The sequence below is a fragment of the Cinclus cinclus genome, chromosome 5, assembly GCF_963662255.1.
Source record: "Cinclus cinclus chromosome 5, bCinCin1.1, whole genome shotgun sequence".
Lineage (NCBI taxonomy): Eukaryota > Metazoa > Chordata > Aves > Passeriformes > Cinclidae > Cinclus > Cinclus cinclus.
In genome coordinates, this window is record NC_085050.1 from 31,842,596 (window position 1) to 31,866,366 (window position 23,771).

At 36.2% G+C, this 23,771-nt stretch overlaps 1 protein-coding gene across 1 annotated transcript; it reads left to right on the forward strand.

Annotated features, from left to right (window-relative positions):
- The first annotated feature begins 3,031 nt into the window (after positions 1-3,031).
- Positions 3,032-23,771, forward strand: CFAP97 (cilia and flagella associated protein 97). Its single transcript, XM_062492824.1, has 5 exons — positions 3,032-3,920; positions 4,009-4,080; positions 12,894-13,153; positions 21,171-21,321; positions 21,983-23,771. The coding sequence occupies exons 1-5, from the start codon at positions 3,032-3,034 to the stop codon at positions 22,108-22,110; spliced, it is 1,500 nt and encodes a 499-aa protein (XP_062348808.1). The 3' UTR covers positions 22,111-23,771.

Genomic DNA, 23,771 nt, shown 5'->3' on the forward strand with positions numbered 1-23,771 from the left:
ACCAGAGGAGTAAAATATCCATTTGGCAGTGGAATGACTGCTGCTTCTGGGGCAGGGCCAGACTTCTAGATGATCTCTCCTATACTGATGATCGCTGTCTGTGGAGCAGTTATGTCTCAGTCTTCCTGGGAAACAGCCCACTGGCAGGTGAGCTATTCCTGAATCATGTGGAGTGGGAAGATGCATGCTCCCTGGCTGGCATTAATGGTGGAAAGGAATGCACAAGCTTGTCGCTGTCTTTTATCACCTTTTGCCAGCTCTACACTGCCCTTTTCTCTTGAGTTTAATCCCATCCTCACTTCAGAGATTGTGTTCAGTAGAGTCATCTGAGAGGCCCTAGTGTGACTACACATTACAGCTGATGAGATACTGTTAGTTCAGTCTCCTTTGCAGGCGTAGCATTACATAAACTAAAAATACATGGATGTGGTTGCGCTCAACAAACGTTATATTTTAAACTACACTAAAGTTTTCAGCTATATTAGGCTATCCTAGTTTGTCTACATCCACCTGCAAACATTTTGCCTTAGCCTCTTATGCTCTCATGTATACAACAATGCTAACTGCATTTCTAATCTGTGTTTGAGACAAGTGAAATATACCACATGCCTGCTTTTACCAATCAGTCATAGTATTTCTAGTTATGAGCTGGTAATGCTTAAGTAATACAAGTCTCTCATCATGGAGAAGAAAGGGTTTTGTTTTTAAACTCTAGTTCCTGTATTAATTTTCTTCATAGAATTGGCTAAATAAATAATTTATGGTCTGTACTGTACTGGTTTTGAGCCTTCTGGTTTAAATTACATGAGGTAGAAAATAAAATTTAAATAAGATGTTACTCTTCTGATTGTTTTTTATTTTACTATTCTGCGTGTTTTTATATATTAAATTATTATTTAGGAAGCTGCTCTAGAAAAACTTTCAGGAATTCACATGATAGTTGCACATTGCAGGCTATGCAATGGCCTGAAGCCAGGTACCACAAGAAGTGACTTGAGGGGTGGAATCAATAGCCAACTGAAGTGCATCTGCACCAATGCACACAAGATGGGTGAAAACCAGGAGGAGCCAGGAGCCATGGTGCTGTGGGAAAACCATGACGTAGTCACCATCACAGCAAAGTGGTGGGGTGATTGTCATGGCTGGAGTGGTGCAGTGGATGGTTATAGTCATCAAAGAAGGGATATGCAAGGAAGGAGAGGTGGTGGGGTGACCCTCTACATTAGGGAGTATTTCAACTGTGTAGAGCACAAAGATAGTGATGATAATGCTGAGTGCCTGCACGTGAGGACCAGAGACGTGGCCAACAAGGCAGTCATCCTGAGAGGTGTCTCTTGTGGACCACCCTGCCAGGGTGAAGAGGCAGATGTTAGCAGTAGGGTGGTGTTTCATGATGGCTAGTGCCTGTTCTTGTGTGAGACTAACTTGCTGGATGTCTGTGTTCCCAAAAGTGTTTTACAACATTGTTTTGTTGCTCTTTGAAGAGCTAGGTGCTTTAGAGAGTTATCTTTGTGGTCCTGAAAACTGATCTCTGCTTCTGTTGCTTAATAGGGTTTTCAGCTTTATGCAACATCTAACCATAATAAGTCTCTCTTCAGTTCTTTGGCTTTGTGATTCTTAAAACCATAGGAGGTTCCAGACTTTTTGGTTTTATGCTGTGATTTGAGGAGCATATTTTTAATTCCTCTAAACCAGTATTATCTGAGAAGTAGCGAAATATCTGAGTGACCTTTAAGAATTCTGTATTGTGAAGTAATTTTTAGCTAGAACCTTTCCTTTCCTTTTTTCCACCTTTGTTTGCCATGGCAACAAACTATAAGTGGTCTAAGGGAGACCATCCATCTTGTAAAATATTCTGGTTCTCTAGCATATTACAGTTGCTTCCACTGTCTTTATGTTTGGTTTCCTTGAGTCAAAAAAATGTTACATGTTTATTGATTGTAGCTTACGAAATTTATGTGAAATCTGTTGTAAAGAGTAGGAGAAAAGTGCCTCTGGCTAGATGGGATTGGTAGTCCCATCTGGCTAATACTGGCTAATTTTAGTTTAATAATAGTCCCATATTGCCTAATTTTGTTTGGTTGTAGGGTGTTCAGACTTTTTTAACTCTACATATATATATGTATGTATATAGTATAATATATATAGTAGTGTATATGTATATATACGTTACTGCTGAGGGGAAACTTTTGTGTTCTCCTGCCATGTGCATAAGATCAAACACCATAAAATTCTCTAAGAAGTAGGACATAATAGGAGCAGATTTGTAGAACATAATTGTTAACATTAAAGTCCTGATGTCTGCAATATTATGTATTTGAGCTAGCCATGATCTAGGCCCATGGACTGAATGGTGACTTCTGATTTAAAAGCTCATTTGATTTCATGCCTGGATCACACTTCTTCAAGTGTAAGTTCATCTGAAATAATTAAGTTTCCTTATTGTACTGTGGAGTATGAGTTACAGAGGACTGTCATGAAAAACAGGCTCCTTGTTCAAACTAAAACAGGAACACCGATGCACCCTGCATCTGTCACAATTTAACCTTGCAACCATTGATCTTTCGATGTAAATTGAAATTTATCCTGATTTTAAGTGCTGAAAGTCTGCAGTGTGTATGGCTGTGTCATCCAAGATGGTGACCACTGTATACAAACAAGGTTTACAATATAAAATTCCAACTAATGATACTCATAAGTGGATCTAGCTTCAAATGCCTCTAGCTTAAAGTGAAAAATAAGACACTTTAATTGCTTGTTTATAATAGTTAAGATTTTTTAGCCACTAACAGTGTTTGACAAATTTGCTTAGAAATAGTAGTTTTGAAGTTGTGATGGGTTGCCTTAAAGTAAAACTTTCTGGTTTAACATATAAGCTGTGAGCAATAAGGTGACACTAAATTTTTTTACTGAGCTCACTATGGAATTGTCTCTGGCAACTTTATGTAATTAATTGCAGAATTATAAATTACTAGAGCTAAAAGAGTGTCCTTGGATCTATTTTTACAGAAATCTTTGGAAATGTTTTCTGATGCTTGCAGGTGGCACTTCATATTTCATTATGAACCGGTTTGAAGACATATCAGATGGTGAAGTGGATCATGCCTTCTTTGACAGTGACTTTGAGGAAGAGAAAAAGAAAGCTGAAGAAAATGGTGAATATATAGAGAAAGGAAGTACGGAAGCAGCTCTTGTAAACACTGATTTGGTTTCTAATTCAAAGGATGAAAAGTGTTGTGAGGAGGAAAGTGAAGAAAAGCTGATAGATTTGCAAAACAATCAGTCCCTAGAAATTAGCAAAGGTCCTATTGAAGATGATTCATCTTTGACAGTTCCTCTAGTTTCAGAGAATGCAGGTACATCTGGAGCAACACCTGCAGCAAATAGAGCAACAGAAGAGCTTGTTCCTGCTGGAATTCCTAAAATAGTTAGAGAAGGTGAAGAAGATTACTATACAGATGAAGAAGATAGTAGTGATGATGGCAAAAAACAGAAGGTTAGACCAAAGTCAGCTAAGCAACCAAACAACATAAAAAAGGCTAGCAAAAAATATACTATCAGCTCCTCCTCTTCTTCCTCCTCCTCCTCGTCTTCTTCATCATCATCCTCAAGCTCAGATACAGATTGTTCTGACACAGATTCTGATAGCTGTTTGTCAGATTCATCTCATCCTTCCCCAAAAAGGAATGCTGGTAGCAATGCTCTTCTGTCTCCAAAACAAAAATTCAAGTCAGCAATGAAATTAGCAGAAGGAAAACCAAAGCTTGGTGATGACCCGGAGGAATCTGAAGACACAGTGACTGACGTAACGCCTCTGTCAACTCCAGACATCAGTCCTATCCAATCTTTTGAATTTGTAGCATCAAATGATAAGAAACTAAAAGTAAAGAGACAGGAAAATGTGAACCAAGAATTATACGGTAATTTTGAGTATTTAAGTACAGCACTAAATGTGCAAAATATGTGGGGCTGGGAAATTCAATCTTACATCTGTATTTTTTTCACTAGATTCCGAGTTTGATCGCAGATATAGTCGAAAAGTCTTGCATGATGCCATGGACCTGAATCAGCTTCTGAAAGGTGATTTTTAAATTTTCTTTTTACAATGTACACCATCTGCCAGTTGTTGAGAACAGCTGTACTCTAATGGAAGAGAGTGGGGTTTTTATATGCCATGTTTTTTTTTTAAAGTGGTTGCTGTTTAAGTGGTGTTGATCTAATTCTTTTAATTCTTCTCTATGTTAATATTACTGATTCTGCAGTAGAGAAAAGAAGCATATGTTGGTTTGTCTATACCTAGAAGTGAGATACACAGGGTGAATCCAAAAAAGATTTGATATATTAATAAATTGGGAAATAAAACTGCACATGCATTTTGAGGTGTACTGGACTATGGGACAATTTAATATGTAATAAAACATCAACCTTTCTCTTGAAAGGCTGGATTATCAACCTTGAGAACTGAAAGGCAATACAATATTTCAATGCATTATAAATGGTATTCATATACTTAAACTTCTAGTGCCTTTTTGATAATCAAACAGAAGTATTTTAATTTTTTTTCTGAACTAGGTGTCTGCCTTCTAAAATACCATGGGTTGAGTAAAGGCATTTTTAAAAGAAAAATAGCAGATAATCTTTACTAAAACTCGAGTGGTTACTTCTCCCTAATAGACTTTAAAAATCGTAATAATGAAGCCTAAGAATATTTGCAATTTCTTTCCCTGCATTCATTGCACATCTTCATTATGTGGAGTGAGAATTCCCTGGATGATCTTATGTGCATATTTTAAGGTCTACGTGGTGCTTTTGCATTTGTTGTCATGGCCCGGGCTTTTCAGTATTAAAATATGTGGAATAAAAAAGGCTTGACTCAAGAAATCTGCTGATTTCAGGTGAGAGAAGTCTCTTGCAGTTTAAATCTGGTACATTCTAAGCCAGGTTTGCTGTGTTGAAGTAAGCTGGCAAAACTAAAACTGCATGTATTTTATTTCTTCACTTTCCACCTTGCCAGACCAAGCTTGTAGTGAATAAGGGTTTAGAATGTATTGTATACATGGTTTACCATGCCTGTAAGTAAAAAATGACTATTTTACTTGTATGGAAATTCTTCTGAAGTTAAGAAAAGCAATGCTAGCCATACAGAAAGGTAGAGCTTTTTCTCATCCCTGGCAGTCCTTGTGTTTCAGCCATTCTTTCATACTAGAAACAATTTCAACCATCATAACATGATGTCAGAAGAGGTGTTGCTAGGCAATTGAAATTATTTCAATTGTCTTATGTCCTTATTTGTTCCCTGTTAGCAAGAAGCTGTTAAATAACTGGTGTTTACCAATGGATTCATCTCATCCCTAAAACAAATGAGTATTATTGTTCAGAGTAGGTAGTCTCAGAGATGCATCTCTGTTGGGGAGAGGAACTTTTTTTTCAAAATTGAAAACCATTTCTAAATAACAATAATAGAGTAATGAGGTAGAATTCATATGGTTTAGCAGCTAGTGTTCCTGATTAATGTGAATATTACTCCCAAGTGCCTCTCTAAATCAGCGAGCACAACATAGCTTAATTAGTTTGGGCATTCTGAAGTTTAAACGGAACAGAATTATTAATGATGGAAAGTAACTGGCCTGGGAAAATAGGAGCTAATCTTATTCGGAGTTATTGTTTACAGATTTTTTTTTTTGGTACACATTAGGGAGGGAAAAAAGTGCAAATAATTTTTCGCCACCTGCCAGTCTCCATTAAATGTTCATCAAAACTGCTTAGGCATAAACATTGCTTCAAGTGAGAACACTGCAAGCCCAGACCTGAGAGTATGAAAAAATATTTGAATAATCATTTGTTTTTAAAGTATAATATTCTTCCAGTACTTTATACTGATGAAGCATTTTATTTGAATTTTTTGTCAAATATGCTTGTAATATAGCTGGACCTAAGCATTTACAGCAGTTACATAAGTTTAATTTCCCAAGGTCCCCAGACACTTGCAGAATTCCCATGTGATCTGTTACTGTGTTGTTTCTACAGGGCACACAGTAATTAATTTTGTATGATTATTCACCTTACCAGTGCATACATTTGGGAAGACTGGAATATCTTGTATTATAAAAAGAACTGCAAGAATAAAAAAAAGAAAGAAATTTGTTCAAAGAATAAGTTTTGGACTAGCACAAGAGTCTGATTATTAGAGGCAGCAAGGTGGTTCGTATATCTTCAAGCAGAATTAATTTGAAGCATTTAGAAAAGTTTGCATTTAAATTTAAAAGAAATTGTAAACGTTTTTCCTTTATATGTCCTTTTCCTATTTTTGTTCATATTGAAAACTGTTCATTTGTCAGCATTTTTAAAATTTTATTAGACAAAAATTTATCGTGCCTTTACAATTCCTAAAGCTATGCTTGTTCTTGATAAAAGCAAAATTTTCCATTATACATTTCTTACTAAAGTAAAATCTCACAAATAACATAGTTCCAGTTGGAAATCTCATAGTCTCCATGCTCTATATTGCACTTTGATTGTTTTTAGATGGGTAGTGCTGATAGCAGCTATGATTATAAATTTTCAGATAGAAATACAGTTTTTCACTTGTTTAATTATGTTATATAGATCATTGTGTGTAATTGTTTTGTGATTTGATGATGTTTCCACTTCACTATAAACCTTAAAGATATTTCAGAAATTAATAACTGAAAGCAATATTCTAAACCCATACTAATAAAAAATGTCAGAGTTATTTCCTCTGCTGTACTCTTGAGTAACTTGAACAGAAAAAGATAATTAAGTATGGCAATGCAAAGAAATACATTGTAAAAGATTGTTTTTGAAGGTAACTTAATAAATCACCATGTTAGAAACTGGGAATAAAATAAATTAGAAATTTTTCTGATGCTATTTTGCTTGATCCTGTGTCTCAGTTATTATTTAGATAAAGAGATGGGTTAAGTATATGAGTGTGAGCTAAGCACTCATCCATCTCAACCCATTATGCTGCAGATTTGCTGTCTTTAGACAGATCTCGAGATTTCTGTAGTTCAGAACAAAGTTGTCTGCTAAAATTGGTCTGTATCTCTTTACCTAAATTTGTTTGGTATCAATACAATGGCATGGCACAAGGTATATACAGTGCTAAAAATTTAGTACTTTGTGTTTTCTCTGTAAAATGGGGTTGATACCTGCTTATTTTACAGAAGTGTCTGTGAGAATTAGTCAGTAAATCCATGGTATTAGCTATTATTAACTTGAGGAGGTGGTGTGGTGGGGTAAGTAGGGCAGTTGGCCACAGACTGAAGTTCTATCCTTGAAGCTCTCACTGACCTCTGTGTTGATAAATCTTTTTGCCTCCTCTATGCCTTAGCTTTTTAAAATAGAGCTTCCTCTGTGGAAAGCTCTGTAATATAAATATCATTATTGTGAAAGTAAAAGCTCTGTGTTTCTGAATAAAATATGTTGTAGGAAAGTAAATAGCAGCTTCAACTGAACATGAAGCAATCAATTTGTTTTTTCATATATTTTTTCACTCAGGAAATAGAACAAGTTTATGATAATTGAAACTTTGTTCTCTTTAGGGATGTGTTATCTGTGTACTCATTCATGCTGAACTAGTATATTTGTAGAAAAGCTGCTAAGCAGTATATAAATTTAAAGTAGACTCTACAATGTACACATACCCAAACTGTAGAGTTGAAATAAGAATGTATAGCTTTTCTGCAGAATTCAATTTAGTGTGTATGTTCAGAGTTCAAACTAATTTTCTATATGCATGTGTATTCATATGCTTGGTTTTCACAGGCCTAGAAGAGCAATTGCTAGTTTATTCTGATATTTAGAGTTTGAAAAGACATTGAAAATCTGTGAGTTTTTGGAGAGATACAGGCTTTCCCCATGAGAAACTTTGTAATCATGGGGAAAAAAGTCCAGCACCTGTAAGACATCTTTCTCATGGTATGAGGAGATAACTAGCAGCCCTATTTAAGCATGTTTAAATAGGGAAAAATTTTACCTGAAAAGGGGATTGTCATTTTATTAAGATCACCAAATCTTATTCAAAATCCCTTTTAAAAAGCTCTGTGGCATGCAATAACAGGTGTTCTAGGAAGTATTTGTTTAGAGATACCAGAGGGAAGTAGTTTCACTCTTAAACTACTACATATTGATGAAGAACTGTGATTTATTTAATTCTTTTATACTTTTCAAAATGTGATACACATGTAGTAGTGTAGCAGTATAAAATAAAATCAGTCAAGTGCAAGCTTTGGAGCAATTTATATTGAGATTGCAAAAGATATACTGAAACATGCATGATTTTGCTTTAGCCTTAATGCCGTTGAGACAGCTGTAGCATCCTGTCCTAGTGCATTTGACTTGCTAATTATAAGTTGTGTTTTATGTAAGGTTTGGCCTTTCTCATTCTGCAAGGTTATTTCAATGCTTAGAAATTGAAAGCGATAAACAGCTTGTTTATGGCTTAAAAAAAAGGCAGGTATCTCTCCATGGAAACTAGCTTTCATAGAAATCCTGTGAATACCAGGGAATTTTCTTCTCCTGCTTACCCGCAAATGAGAAGTAGACTGCACACTGTGCAAGTCATTATGCAAATGCTGCTGCTTATTTATCATCTACCCCAAATTATATTTAAGGTCTGACTGACCTTAAATGAAAGTAACTAGTGGTTTAGTTAAATTACTTGTTACCCAATGATAAAGTATGTATGTGATAGCTAAATAATATTTCATTGTTCCAAGACTTACAAACTCTTTAGAAACTTAAATCATAACCTTAAACTGTAGTGTTATTACTTGTAACTCCTGTTTTCAAGGGCCACTGCAGAAACAGTCGGGTAAGCCATTCAAATGCTTAGGTTTTGTGATTAAAGAGTAGTGTGGGTGCATTGATGAATAAGTAATTGAAATAACAATGAAACTCAAACATCTGAGTTACATAACATGAACTGTGCTACCACTATTTAATAGCATTTGGAATCTTACTTTTTTCTTTTTTGCTTATTGAAGGTGAATTGTCCCTGTTTTTGTGGACATGTGCTGACCTCTCTTAGACACCTACTGTCTTTGCCATGAAAGCAATGCTGCCAGTGAGTAGTAGCATGCATTCAGTGCATATTGGACATAGATTCCTGCTGTAGATTACCTGATTTTCTGTCATAGCATGTTTGTGGAGACTAGGAATATGATGCTATATGAATGGTGCTTTGCAGAGGCAGGCTGGACAGATTTTCAGTCAGGTGACTGGAAGCAGCGGCAACTATTAATGCTGATTTGAAATTCAGGCATCACAAGTGTCTTTCTGAGCCATGGAAAAAATGTCACCCCTGCTTCAGGAAGACCTGCAAAATTTTTTTCCCCACTATTTTCAAGATTGCTTCTGTGATTTATTTGAGCATTGTTTAAGGAGTAGTGGTTTCTTCTGCTCCTTTTGTTAGGAATATGTATGCTGTAGTATTAGCAATGCTCTTTCACTAAAATTATGCATATGCATTGTGTTGTCTCTCTTGTCTACTAAACTTTAGACTTCCCTGTGACACAGTTCCTATGGAGATCAGTGTTACATTCATCTGTCTTAAAAAAGACTTATCTATGGGTTGGGTCCAGTAAGTTATGATCTGCTTTGCTGTGGTGTTTGCAGATTAAATTCTTCCTGAACACAGATCTTAACCAAGTAAAACATAACTCCAATAAATTAACAGCTTGAAGAGCTACAAACCAAGTACTTCTACTGTCTTATCTGATTCAATGTTTTGGTGTATTGCAGCAGTGTTGCAGCAAAAAGCTAGCTGTGAAGTTTCAAATGGGTTTTTGGGTCATATAGAAGGCTAATAATAAAAAGATCATTTGAGGAACCGGAGAGTTTTAGATTGGTATTTTCATTCCATCCCCTTGAAAAAACACTTGCTGCTGCATGTGTTGTATTGAGTCTGAACTTCTAATGCAAAATTAATGAGTCTTCTGTAATTCAGCCATCTATCAATAGATTACTTACTGAGTTTTGGCAGTTGTCCACTAAGGCTTCACTGAATAACTTCACAACAGAACCTTTGTGGTGTTCTTTCACTGTATTAATATATTTCTCTTGAGTTGTGATAAATTCAATATTATGACCAGCAAGCTCTCAACTTCAAAAGTTGCCAGAAAGCTGTTGGCAGTAGTAAAGTCAGTTTCTACATTAAGAATAAATAAATAATAATGAGGCTGAGAAGGAACAGCATACTGAAGAAGCTGGGATGGAGTGTCTTTCTGCCTGACACAAGTGGGAAAGGCTATCTTTGTGGTAAGGTGATAAAAGGTGTGGATGAGGCACTGTATAAGTGATTACATAGTGATACACAAAGGAAAAAGACTAAGGAAAGGAAGAAGAAAGATGAATGAAAAAAGTCTGTGTGTTGAAGGGGGATGTGACTGAAGAACTAGAAGGTGAGAGTAAGGTTAGTAAAATTTTGTCCTTTTGTGTCTAAGAAGTAGTATCCAGTCGAGCAGTGGATGGATATGTATATAGATTGGTATTCACTCTAATTGCCTGAGAGCTTCTGATAAAAGAAAGGGTGTTTAATGCTACAGAAGTTGCATACACCCAGGAGATCCGAGTGACAAAGCAGTACAGTGCTTGTTGAGCCCTGTGTGTAGCAATCGCTTCGGGGTTGCTTGAATCATGGTTTCTAGCAGCATTTACTGGCCAGCTTTGGGGTAAAAGGGAAAGACCTTTGTTTCCTGTCATTGTTCTGGTTATATTTTTTCATCACACCTAACAGTGGTTTATCAGAAAAGTGACCAAGTCAGAAAATGGGTAGTCAGTAATTACCTTGAAGCATTTTTAATCTATTTACTGGCTGTAGTTTACAGATACCTCAAAAGTACATACCGTCTCTGCCAAAGTATAGCCTGCTGTCTTACAGTGAATTAAAAGTCATTGATCAGTGAAAGCATGAAACTTGTATTTCTAATTGGAAAAGTCTTTATCCAGAATGCCATTGCTTTAAATTGATTTTTACTAGATAGCGCCTTCCACGGAGGCAAAAAAATTGGTGGAAATTTGTGCTGACAGTAATTCAGAAATTTAAATGCCTCTTGTAATAACTTCCTTATCAATAGCATTGATGCCACAAGGCTTGAGTTTAACAACTGTTCTTTGTCACAACTGGATTTCCACTATTGCATATGATATGCAGTCCTCTTTAACCCAGGAGATGCTATGGATACAAGGCAGAAGGTAAAATTGCCTTTCATACCTCCATAACACAGTTAGCAAATATGTAATGTATCTTCTTCAGATAGTTGTTCAATTTTCTTTCTTCTGGCTGTGTTCTGCAGTGCTGGTTTTGTTTGTTCCAATAATGACATTCTAAAATATTTTCTACTGAGATGTATGCTGCAGCTTGATGTGAATTGTGCATCTCTAGTTATTTTGTCTTTGTCCCTTGTAGGTTTGTTCAGATGAGTCTCACTCCAGGTTTGTCTCCTTCAATGGTGTTGATGGCTGTACTAGTTTTACACTGAGAATAACTTACTAAACTGTAGAGATGTTTTTCAAGACATTTATACTGTACTAACCTGTTAGTTGGCACATTTGATCTGTGCTAGATGACATTGTGTCTTGGTTTTGAGGTGATTTGCATCTTCTCTCGACAAACACAAGCAGCATTTGCTAATGTGGGCAGCCTCACAGTTAGAGGTGCCTAGGGACAGTTCTTGCCTATGTTGGCTAGCATGCTGATAGTGCAAATTTACTGATTTCCAGATGAATGTTGAAATTAGTGAAGTGTTTGGATTTTGTATTTTGAATACTTTTCTTCAGTTTCTCAAAGACAGTAGCAATATTTCCTTGCATCAATTCTGAAATAAAATCAGCTACGATGCTGCAAGAAAGATTTCATTTAATTTTGAAGTGAAAAATGCTCTTCATTCTTGGGTTTTTTCCACTGTTAGGCTGCCTCAGACATCTATTGCAAACAGATTGCTAATACAGAAGTGTTTGCTGAGGAAATATTACTGGATATTTTTCTTTTTTCTCCTTCTTCTTTCTGCTTGGGATGCTTGTTTTGCCTGTGCAGGACTTTTAGGGGTAAGAGTGAGGGATGTCTTCTGAAGGCACTGTAGTATTGGAGGAGTGTGGGGAATTGCTCAAGTAAGGCTTGTCTGTGTCTCAGCTCCAAGAATCTGTCTAATCTAACCTGGTGCTGACATTGCTGTACCATAGATAATGCAATGGCTTAATGGGGTAACACCATGACAGCAAAACTCTTTACACAGCAGTTGCCAGAAGACCTGCTGCAGAGCTTTAAAAAGCAAAGGCTTAGAAAAAGGTCAACAGCACAGCTCCAGTGGAAATGTAATAAATATATCTGACTCTGGCGAAGAGTGAGCTTTTCCAGTTATCTTGCAATTGTGCACGTCAAGTTGCTGTATATTTTTAAATGTGCATTCCTTGTCTTGAAACCTTATTATCATGGTTAGATTGTTGTGTGCTTACTGTTTTAAATTTCCATGCCCCAGTAATTTTTCTTTTGTTATATGTGCTCACTCATTTCTCTCCATTCATTAAATTTACTTTTCATCATTGCCTTTGCATTTCCTCTACCAACATGATGTACAATTGCTATGGGAGTTAAGTATCAACAAAATCACTTCAGGAAGTGCCCTTGGTGTCTCTGAGTCAGGCTTCCCCAGCGTCAGCTTTCTCTCTGAAACATTGTTTCTATTCTGTCTCTCAGCTGAGATGGATACTTTAGATTAACTTGGGAGCAAACTTTAAATCTTTTTTTATGCGCACACACCTAAATACTAATTTTACATTTTAATTCTTGGTCCTAATTGATGTTTAGTACCGGGTTCCTGAAGCTGTGTTTTCTAATCTGCTTGTTTATTTCACTTTTTGCTGTTTTAAAGCTTTCTTACAGTTGGATAAAAAAGAGCATAAACTAACCATCGATCAGCCATCTAAAGGAATAAGGAAAAATTACTCTTTCACAAATGAAGAAGTAAGACAGATTGATCGGGAAAACCAGAGGTTGCTGAAAGAACTGTCCAGACAGTCTGCAAGGCCAAGGAGAAGCAGCACGTTGAAGACTGCTGTAACACCAGCTAGATTGTACCACAGTGCCCTCAACAGGCAAAAAGAGCAGCAAAGAATTGAAAGGGAAAACCTGGTAAGTTTTGAGTGTGGATGTGGATCAATAAATTGAGAAGGACTATCTCTTGTCAGATGAGCTATTGCTAAATACTTAGAAAATTGATGAGGCAGCACATGGACCTTTACTGCAGTAAGTCTTCAATAAATGTCCATTACTGTGGTATTGGCATAATTGTTCAAATGGGTGAGTTTCTTGGATTTTTGGGAGAGAGATGGGAATAATGATGGGTTTTTTTCAGATGGAAGTAGATTTTAGTTTATATATGTGTTTGCTCTACTTTGGTATCATTTAAGTTAAGAGGAACAACTGGTACTGTAAACACACTCAAAACACTGGATAGCAGTCTGACTGTTCATTCTGCTTCATGCATCATGACTATTAGTTTCTCAAAAATAGGCTTGCATAAAATAAAACAATATGATAGCATCAAAGCCATTATATTTGAAATACAGAGGATAACAAAGTCAGTGTCGGTTTTGATTTTTGACTCATTTTGACTCTGTCTTTGAATATTTGTAGCACACTGATTGCCACAGTGTAATGGCAATTACAATAGCTTATTTTACTGAAAAACAAAAATTCAGACTAATTTGTAGGGATATTGCCAGAGTTCTCAAATAACAGAAGTAAAACTGGTTTGAATAAGATACTTTTAGTAATTGAACTGTAATACATGCATTTAATGACATTTCATATCTTCTATGTACTTATCAGTGTGTTTGATAAAGACACACAATTATAGTTAAAATAATTGGAAAATGTATACTGGAAACAATTTATTACTTTTTACTTTCTGTGTAAGTATAGGTTGCAATTTCCTTTTCTATACACATGGAGATACAGATTCAATGTGGAGAAAGTCTGATTGCCTGCTTGGGAAAATCTGTTAGGTTTTATTCTTCTAGCTTTCAGACATCTGGATTGTTAAATCTTTGCAAATTAGGAAACTTTCTCCCCAGCTCCACTGGGCTGCAGTTCACATTACACTTGAAAGTCAGAAAGAATTTAGCACAAGATTTTGTTATAGATGTATGATACTTGTCATTGGCTGGGGAAGAAATCTTTTTGGTGTTTTTAGGTTGGTAGGAGGGTGCTGATGGTGTTTATTTCAGATGTTGAAAATAGGTCTTGTTCTACCACATGAACCTTGTTAATAAGAATATATTCATAGGTGATGGGGAGGAAGTGCTATGCCACAGTGCCTCAGGATGTAACAGTTATATGCTGTACTGCATAATAATTGATGATTACAGTATTACAGGATATTTTCAAGTGCACTTCTCTTTACTCAAAGCCATAAACCCTTTCTCTTATGATATATTGGAGTGTTCAAGACTGTCTTGCCTGTGCAACTTTTGGATCAAAAATGCTGCAAACCTAAACACATTGAGTCATTTCACATATTGCTGCTTTAGTACATGTTAGTGATGAATGGTGGTTGCAAGAAATAGTATTGTTCATTTCCTTACTCATTTATAGTTTAGTTGTCGTCAGCAATGTGGGTGGACATGTTTGATATGAGAATTAACTTTAGGATAACATGCTAGTTTAGACTATAAAAGCATTTGGTTTCTTCTTTTCCTCATACTCAGGATGATATATTCTGTTCTTTTTGGATCAGTCATTCATCAGTGCAGCTCTTCTAATTTTGTTTAGCTTTGCTATAATTTTTTAGCAATTTTGTTTGGTTTTGTTCTGATTGATGTACATGTAGAGCATCACAGTTTTAGCATACTGATTTTAGTAGCACTACCTTTTGAGATTACAGGTGTGACATGCTTTTCTCTGAGACTGTAAATGAAAGAGCAGCCCTCCCCTGCTCATTGATGATTTTTTTTTTCTTTATATCAGTAAACGCATGTGCTTTATGAACCTATTTTCTTCTGGTCAGCAGCTTTCTTCATCTTCATAAATTTAAAGAAGTGGAATTGGTGGAATTCTGTGGAACTTTCTTGCTCTTACTTCTTGGGAATTTTTTTTTATACAAGGGCTGAGGGTACTGCATAGAGAATATAGTGTTTGATACACCTTTGTTAAATGTTTGTTGGAGAAGGATGCAGAGTTTTTTTTAAATATTCAAGAATAGAAATCTACAACAGTAGTCTCTGCAGGGGGTTTAAGAGTTTTGATGCAGAGATTTTTTTTTTAACTGATGTTGGCACAGCTTTTATAATTTCTTGTCCTGAGGTTAACAACTTGTCTATGGAAAATGTTCATTCAAATGTTCAATGTTCCACCAGAACATTCTGGAAGTAATGCCTGTACTGACTGTTGTCAGATAGTTTGATTTCACTTGTAGGCATTTAGTATCAGAGATGATGCAGAAAAGTAAGTACAATTTTAGGAAATTAGAATGGAATCTAAGCGGTTTTGTGCTCCCTGGCTTTGTGAAAGGGTGCCAAGAGGTACAGGAAAAATATGTTGTTCCCACAGACTGTGTTAGAAAGAGCACTGCTGGAGTAAAAAGATGCATTGCTCTGGTGAACAGTAGTTTTAAAATACTGATGAACAATTTATGGAAAAAGTACAATCAGCAGAACAGGTGACTGCTTAAATTAATGCCAGCATTTTGTACTTGCTGCTTTTGACTGCTTTCATAAATGGAACATACTTTTGGTTGCTTTTCAGAGCTAGCAAATCAGAGCGTGTCTCTTGCCAATAGAGGATGCTGTTGATTCAGAAAACATTCTACTCTTGTGTTTGAAAATAATTTCAATCCCTCTTCTTCAGGGGAAAAAAACTTAAGTGTGACCAATGTGTTCCTTTGTTCCCATGTCTGCATAGATGTGTGTCTGTCTGTATTGATACAGTAATCATTTTCACCAGTGTGAATAAGAACTTCACAGAACTTCATAGACTGTATGCCATTGAATCTTTTAATGGTTTATTGTGTAATGCCTGGCATATACAGGTAAGCGTTTGGGGTCCTTGAAATACTGATTTACAGTCATCACATCATTCTTCAGTCACTTCATCAGAGCTTAGAAGAAATTAATCTCTCTTGTTTTCTGGTGGTTTTTTTCATAATTTTTATTAGTTCTGACTAGGGTTTAGGTGTTAGGTGACCTCAATGAGCTGAACTGCTATGTTCAGTCAAGTTCCTAGGGAACAGTGACCTTTTGAGTCGATATTGGAATTTCACTGGAAGATCTCAGCAGCTCTGGTAGGGGCAGTTCTCAAACCTTAGCACAGGAGGGATAAGGGTATTCCTTTTCTGTGGGTATTTGGTCTTTGCATGCATTCCTGCACATTCTTCCTATACCTCCTGCTGTTCTGGCTTACTGCATGTAAGACTCCATGTTCCTCATTCTCTCACCTCTTATTCCCACTAAATGTACCCTAAGCCCTAATAGATCCATCTCTGATCCCAGTTTGAGTACAGTGACCCTTCCAAACAAATTATTTTTTTAAAATCCCTTACTGTGTTTCTCTGCAAGGGCTTTCTCTTTTCACTTACTTGGTTTCCTGAGTCCTCTGTGCTGCAGATTCATTATTGCATCTGGCCACTGCTTGCTGCAGTCAGTGGCCTCTACCAGCACAAGGATTCTTCAGGGAGACTTTCTCTTCTCTTGCAGTCAGAGCTGGCATTGTCCTGCTGGAAATCCTGAATCTCCTTTAGAAATGTGTTTATTGTACTGCCATAAATTAATGTGTGTTCATTTGTCTCCATTTGATTTAATGGTGCAGATGTGCTGTCATAGTTGGGTGGGGAGTAAAGGGCAAGGGAGGGATAGTGCTTTTGTCCATCACCCTACCTGGCTGACACCATGTACAAAGAATATTCCTTTGATCCTGTACTGCACTGTGCCTGCCCTGCCAACTGTGTTGTGCTGCAACAAGAGGAATAACTTCTTGGCATGGAAAGAAGTGGGAGAAGGGCCGCTGGTTCATCAGGGTTGCACCTGAGCACATTCTACTTTCCTCCCTAGAAGTATTCCATACTGCATTTTCTCTGCCTTCCCTTTGTCCTGTCCCCAAGGACTAGCCCCAGAGTTAGAGAGCATCACCAGGTCTTGGATGCTGAACATTTAGGTGGTTGTGGAAAGAATACTAAGCTTGTTCAGTCTCACCGATCTCGGTGTGGAGGAGAAAGCTATGCAGAATGCAGTTTTGAAAGACAATGTAGTCTCATGTGTGGTCTTAGGAACTCAGAAATATTCATGTTGCATTGATGACTCCTCAGAAACTCAAGCACACAGAATTTTATATTTTCACTTACTGAGTTCAAAGGTGGTGTATGCCAAGCCAAAAGACAAAATGTTGGCAGTTCCTGAGACTTAAGAATACAATGCCAAAAGGTTTCCATGGCCTTGTCATAAAGGGAAGCTCTCAGGATGTGGGATTGGCACACAGATGTATATGATTAAAATATTCTAGAGTATGATACAAATATAGTATAATTCTGTGATGATAGTATTTAGGCTATAGGCTCTTTGTGATCAGATTTTTATGGTCTTCCAATTCCTGACCCAGACTTGAGATTACCATAGCACTGCTATGGTAATTATAATAATGACTGACTAATGGGCATGTTCAAGGAAAGTTTTGAACACTTTGCAAACTGCTTAATTTTGTGGGATTTTCTTTTCTGTACTCTTAGCCGACTTTCCTTGTGATGTTGCCAGCCATAAACTGAATAGCTTTTCAGCTGCTTTTCTTGTAAATTGAGGACCTTTAAGAGTTTCTGACTGTTAGAGTTTGTCAGGTTAGAGCTAGTTAATGTAACTGGTAATTAAAGAAAATTACAAATACTTGTATTGATAAGAACAGAAAGCTGTTCTTGAATGCAGTTATCTGTTTCCCCTAGACTCTGCAAAGGGACAGTGTGATCGCTAACATCAGTGACATTAGAGAACGTGTAATATAAATAAATTTGAACAGCTGTCAAGGCACACTAGTCAGCTGATTAGGATTCAGAGGAGGTGAAACTGAAGTCTTCATACTTTTAACAAGCAAAGTAAACCTAAGAAAAGTAAAAATTTTAACCTTCTCTCTGAACTCAGTTTAAGAGTGCTACATTTTCAGTGATTTTTTTGTTCCTTTTTCAACATAGCTGCAGAAGAGTCTGTACTAATTATGTTTGGTTTTTTTTTCTTTTTCTGAGAGCTTTAGAATTACTTTCAGTGCTCTCCCAATGTGGCCAAATTTGAATTAGCAGATTTTCTTTTGGCCCACTATATAACGGCAGTTTTCTGATTGTGTTGGGTTTCTTTGTTTTCAAATTGTTGGCATTTCTGACATTTCTGTCACTGACAATATGTATTGTAGTATCTTTATAGATCCTAATCTATGTCCAGGTGCCTAGATTTATAAAGGATTATCCTATTCCTATAAGGTAATCATGCAGGAACACCTTCTGTGACTTTTCTTTTTTTAATACTCTACTTCTACTGTAAACTCAGTATTAAAGTAAAAGAAGATGGGGGAAACACAAGCCAGGGAAGTATTTTACCAAGATGAGAGATCATCAATGATACAATACTGTACATGATTTGAGCCTGAATCAAGAGCTCAGAGCACCTACAATGTAATTTAGAGCAACTAATAACATTTCAGCTATTAGTGTCTGTTCTTTTTTTTTTTTTTTTGTTCCTTAAAATTTGATGGGGAATATATATTAGGTTCTAAACGCCTGAGTTATGTTCTGTAATCTGATTCTTTGATTGTTGAGATCAATGATGGAATATCTGTTCACTTCAGTGATGCAGTATTAAGGGACCAGAGATTTGGTACTTCAGAAAAATGAAGAAAATGTCAGATTCCTTCAGTGCATTTTTCAAAAGAAATTCATAAAGAATTAGTAGATTTATATGTATGACTGAAAAACAACATTTGCTCAAGGTACTTGTACTGTTGTACCAGGTAGTTCCTCAGTTACCTCCTACAGTCCAAGACTGTAGGTTTGGTAATAAAACCATAAGAATCAGATTAGTTCCAGGTTACAGATGTAGTAGGTCAGAACTGCCATTTCACTGTCAATGCATTCATTTCTGCATGCAGCAGGCTGTTTCCAAACAGCAAAATTCACAACTGAAAAGAGCATGGAAATTAACTTGCTCTTGGTACAATCCACAGCAGAAGGGAACCACAGGAGCTCTTTTCTTATTGTCTAGAGAAGCTTTCCTTCAGACACTGCTGTACCACAGAATCTCTATCTGCTTTTTCTGAAGCTCTTTTTTTTTTTTTCCACCCTCATTAATGGCAACTTGATACTTTTCAAAATACAGACATAAAAGCAGACAGTTGTATTTAAACTAGAGTTAAGTAGGCATGTATATATATATATATATATATATGTGTGTGTGTGTGTGTGTGCGTGCATAAAAAGCCTGTTTGTTCAGAATCAAGCTTGAAATTACTGCAGTGTTAAGGTATGCAAATTCTATGAGGCTGTTACAATTGAGTGCAGACTTGAAACATGCTCATCTCTCAGAGGGAAGTAATTTCTACAGTTTACCTGACCTATTTCTGATGGAACTGAATGTTTTGAGAGCTTCCATTTTTAATACTGAAGGTAAAGCAAGTGATCTCTGCAAGTCTAAACATATATAGTTGTATGAGGAGATGTGGATAAAGTTGTAAGAAAAATGTTGGCTATAACATTTAGAGACAAGTCTGCCATTTCATGTTCTGTAATTGGCTTTAGTGAAGAGCTATTTCTAGCTGAAGTCCTTCCTTTGACTTTTGCTTACTTAGGTATTCCTGCTTGACGATGAACTGGCTGGCACTCGATGCAAGCACTTGTGACAGGTTACATCTGAGCCAAAGTCACTTGTCCTTTCTCTCTTGTGCAGTCTGTGCAGGGTTCCAGTGCCCATGCATAAACTACGAAGAGTTTGTAGATTCCTGTTATAGTTAGACAATGACAACTGACATCCTGTAAATACTACACTATTTCCAAAATCACTTCTTGTAATTTTTTCTATTCTTATTTAAAAAAAAAAAGTGCATGATTAGGTGTGCAGTTTAATGGTGATGCAGTTTCTTGACTATACAAGTATATATCTATACAATGCATCTTATAGTTATCTTTAGTACTTTGGAGACTTTTTGTAAGCACAGTTTGCATTGTCTCTTGTTGAAAGGATGCATGTCAGAACCCAGATCAGCAAAGATGGTGTCATTGCCTAATGTTTGCAAGCCATCAAATTAATTGAAATTAGTTAGAAGAGGAACGAAATAGATCTATGCGAGGCAACCACTAAAGTTGCAATATATTAAAAATGTGAAGTTGTTAATTGGAAGTTGCATATAGCTGGGTATTACCCAATTTTTCATTCTATCAGGTTCTTTTTTTTGGATTGTTGAAATGTCTTAAACCAATAAATTCTGTTCAAAGTAGAAATAATTATGAGAATAGGAAATTATATCTTTGAAATACTAAATAAGTAGTTATTCCAATATATCACTTGTCATGTGATTTCCAGTGCTAATTTCAACAAGAGGAGATTGTCTGTATCAATGATTTTAAATAGAATCTCTTGATTTTATCCATAATGTAATTTCAAGTCTTGTATGTGTTTGTGCTTTCCTTTTGAAATTAGTTTCACAGAATTTGGGTCATTAATCCTCTCTGGGCTTCATAACAGGACAATAAAAAATAGTCTGTTTGCAAAGCAAAGATTTTTTAAAAATCATAAACTTCTTATTCCTCTGGAAATTTAGAAGGGAGGACTAACCAAAGGTAGGATTAGAATCATGAAACCCATTTCTTCACTATCTTTGGTGATAGTCACAAAATAGATGTATTGTTTCAAATTGCTGTGAAGCACAGAGAATTATGAGGTACTGAAGATGTACTCAGTGTAGAACTGATGATGTGCAAGGAGCAGTTACAGTTTGTCATAACACTGAGAAAAGAACTGAATAGCAGAGTAGCCTATGCTGGCCACCAGTGGAGGAATTCTCTTGTGCCCTGCTAAAAATTTTGGGGCTTTTTGGAGTTCAAATAAAAATCAATTTGTGACTGTTTGTTTTGCAGCATCTTGTTCATTCTTTTTCTTTCTTGATGACATTTTTCTTCAATATTAAGGCTTTCCTGAAAAGACTGGAAGCAGTGAAACCAACAGCTGGTATGAGGCGTTCTGAACAACTGAGGGACTATCATCGCCAGATGAGCTACCTGAGTTCTTCACCTTCTGTAAGAAGGGGTAAATCTCCTTTCAGCCAGCTTAGTCCTCCAAGTAAGTACTTTGAAGTTGCAGATTATTGAATTTCTTTGCATATGTTTATCTTTTTATAATTCAGAATTGTGAAGCACTTACTGTTAAGAATAGCAAATATATTCTTTGTCAGCTTTAGATTGATTATCAAATGGAAGTCAAAATTATTTTTCTAGTCACCAAAAGTGATTAATATATGCATTGTTTTGTTGCCATCCTAAATTTCTAAAAAATGATCTTGTCAATCATTTTTCCAAGAAACAATACCTGTAGTAAAGTGTTTCTTATTTTGCCAGTTCCCTTTATTGAAAGAAGGGGTAAAACAAACCCAGCCAAAAACCCCAAAATAACATCAATGAACGTTCAAATTCTCATTCAGAAAATTTAGAACTACTGATAGTAGTCTTTTTTTCTGAGAAACTCAGTGTGTAAGATTAGGAAGTAGACTGTGTCTCTGTAGAACCATATGTGTCCAGTTGAAGAACCAAAGACTTGAATTTTTTTCCTGATCATTTGTAAACAACTCATAATTAACCCTTTTCAGGTTGCATTCAATTTACTGTGATTTGGTTTGGTTTATTTGGTTTATTCTGAGAGCTAGTGTCACAGTACTAACACAGCATAAAGTTTTCTGTTGTGCTCAGCATAAGCATTCTTCCTTTATGTGTTTGTGTGTTAACAGGAGCAACTTCAAGGCCATCCACTGTACAAAGTACACCGAACCAGAGGAATGAAAAGCTTATTCCTGATTCTGCCAGTGGGGCATTAGAGAGACCTAAATCTACTAATGTTCATGCTGCTTGGTTATAAGTGTGTTTTTTGCCTTGCATACTGAGATGATAACTCAAACTTCTATTTTTAGTGCTTTTGTAAATTCTGTGTGCAAAAATATTTTCTGCGTTGTTCAGTGATTAAAATGCATTGCATTTAGAGTAATTGCTTATAAAATTGTATAAAGCACTTCTGTCAGTGTTTTCCATGACAGGATGAACTTATGAAAGAGAAAGAAGTATTTAAATGGACAAGTAGAAATTTAACTATTATTTTAGTCTCAGATGATAAGTGGAATTTATATCCATAACACAGAAGGACGGAATTACTGCACTACAGGTGCAAAATGTAAATAAAAATTTTAAAATCTTAATAATACTTTAAAATAATGCATTAAACTTATAAGCATATGTTTAATTCCTGAATTGTCCTTGCTTAACATCCTGGCTTTATGTAACAGCCTTCCAAATTTTGTGGGTCATGTTCTTGTGACTGGAAGAATCTAACAGCAGTGTGAAGAGGTGAAAAGCAGATTGTGTATTCCTCCATGGTGAGCTAGAATACTGAGGTGCAGAAGATGTTTTGCTACTGTTAAACGTTCAGCACCTGGAGTGTGTTTTCTATTCAAGGCTTCGTCTCTTCCAGATCAAAAGGATTTTGGAAGTTGTACTGGATTTTGGAAGACGGACTGGGATCTTTGCGTAGGAAAGAAGCATCTGATATTATCTGAACAACGATAAAGAATGAAGTAAACAGCAGTTTCAGATTTAGTGTAAACAAGAGTGAGTTCTGGTTACTTCTCAAACTAGAGAATGCTGTTAAGTAAGGGACATAGCTCATGGCCCTGCTTTGCAGCTGTGTGCTCTTCTCAGGTGGGAGATGTAAACTTGAGATTCAATAAACATCTTGAACATTGATTTTGACTATGAACCAGGATTTAGGGGAAAACAGGACAGCAGAAAACCAAGTCTTGATATAACTTTTCTTGACCTGTTTCTAAATGTCATGTTCATATCTAGTATTTGTAGTAATGTCAGATAAGCTCCAATAGCAACATCCATTTACAAGAGGAGTAAAATTTAATGGTATTGGTAATCACAATAGTAGGTGGTGTGGTTTATTTTTGTATGTAAAGGCAAACTTTCAGTGAGCTTGTTTTGTAGGACTGTAGCCTTATAAACAGCACAAACTGTGATGCCACTATCTGTGGATATTGCCAAAACTTTGCTTGCTTCCCCAGCTTCTTCCCAGGAAGGAAATTGATGTATTATGGATAAAGAAAAAAAGCTGTATTTGGTAATGCTGGGTCTTTGACATGAAAAGTGTATTATTCTTTGCTAGTGCTTGCATGAGGGCTTCGGCTTTCAGGTGTTCTGCATTGTAACACACTTTTTACTCAGTCCTTGTGATAGTTTGGCTGAGCTTCTTCACTTGGTGACCCGCAGATCAAATTTAGCTGTTTGACAATACTTGGAACTTTTAACTTTAAGCAGCATTGTGGCAAACAGATTTGTATTGCAATTATTGTTCAGGGTTAGGAACTGTTAACAATTTCTTTGTATAGTGCTACTGTATTTATTTTAATATTGTGCAAATTAAAATTATTCTCTATTGAAAGATTTTTGTCCTTGAATGTGAATATCAGAGTAACAGTTTAAGTACTTCTGAATGTTCATATTTTAATTTTTTTCTGTGAAGAA

Excerpts from the sequence above, each read along its gene's own strand:
- CFAP97 (XM_062492824.1), top strand. The coding sequence starts at position 3,032 with ATGCTTGCAGGTGGCACTTCATATTTCATTATGAACCGGTTTGAAGAC. Across the intron at positions 4,081-12,893 it reads CCTGAATCAGCTTCTGAAAG|CTTTCTTACAGTTGGATAAA; the intron begins GTGATTTTTAAA and ends GCTGTTTTAAAG. Across the intron at positions 21,322-21,982 it reads CAGCCAGCTTAGTCCTCCAA|GAGCAACTTCAAGGCCATCC; the intron begins GTAAGTACTTTG and ends GTGTGTTAACAG.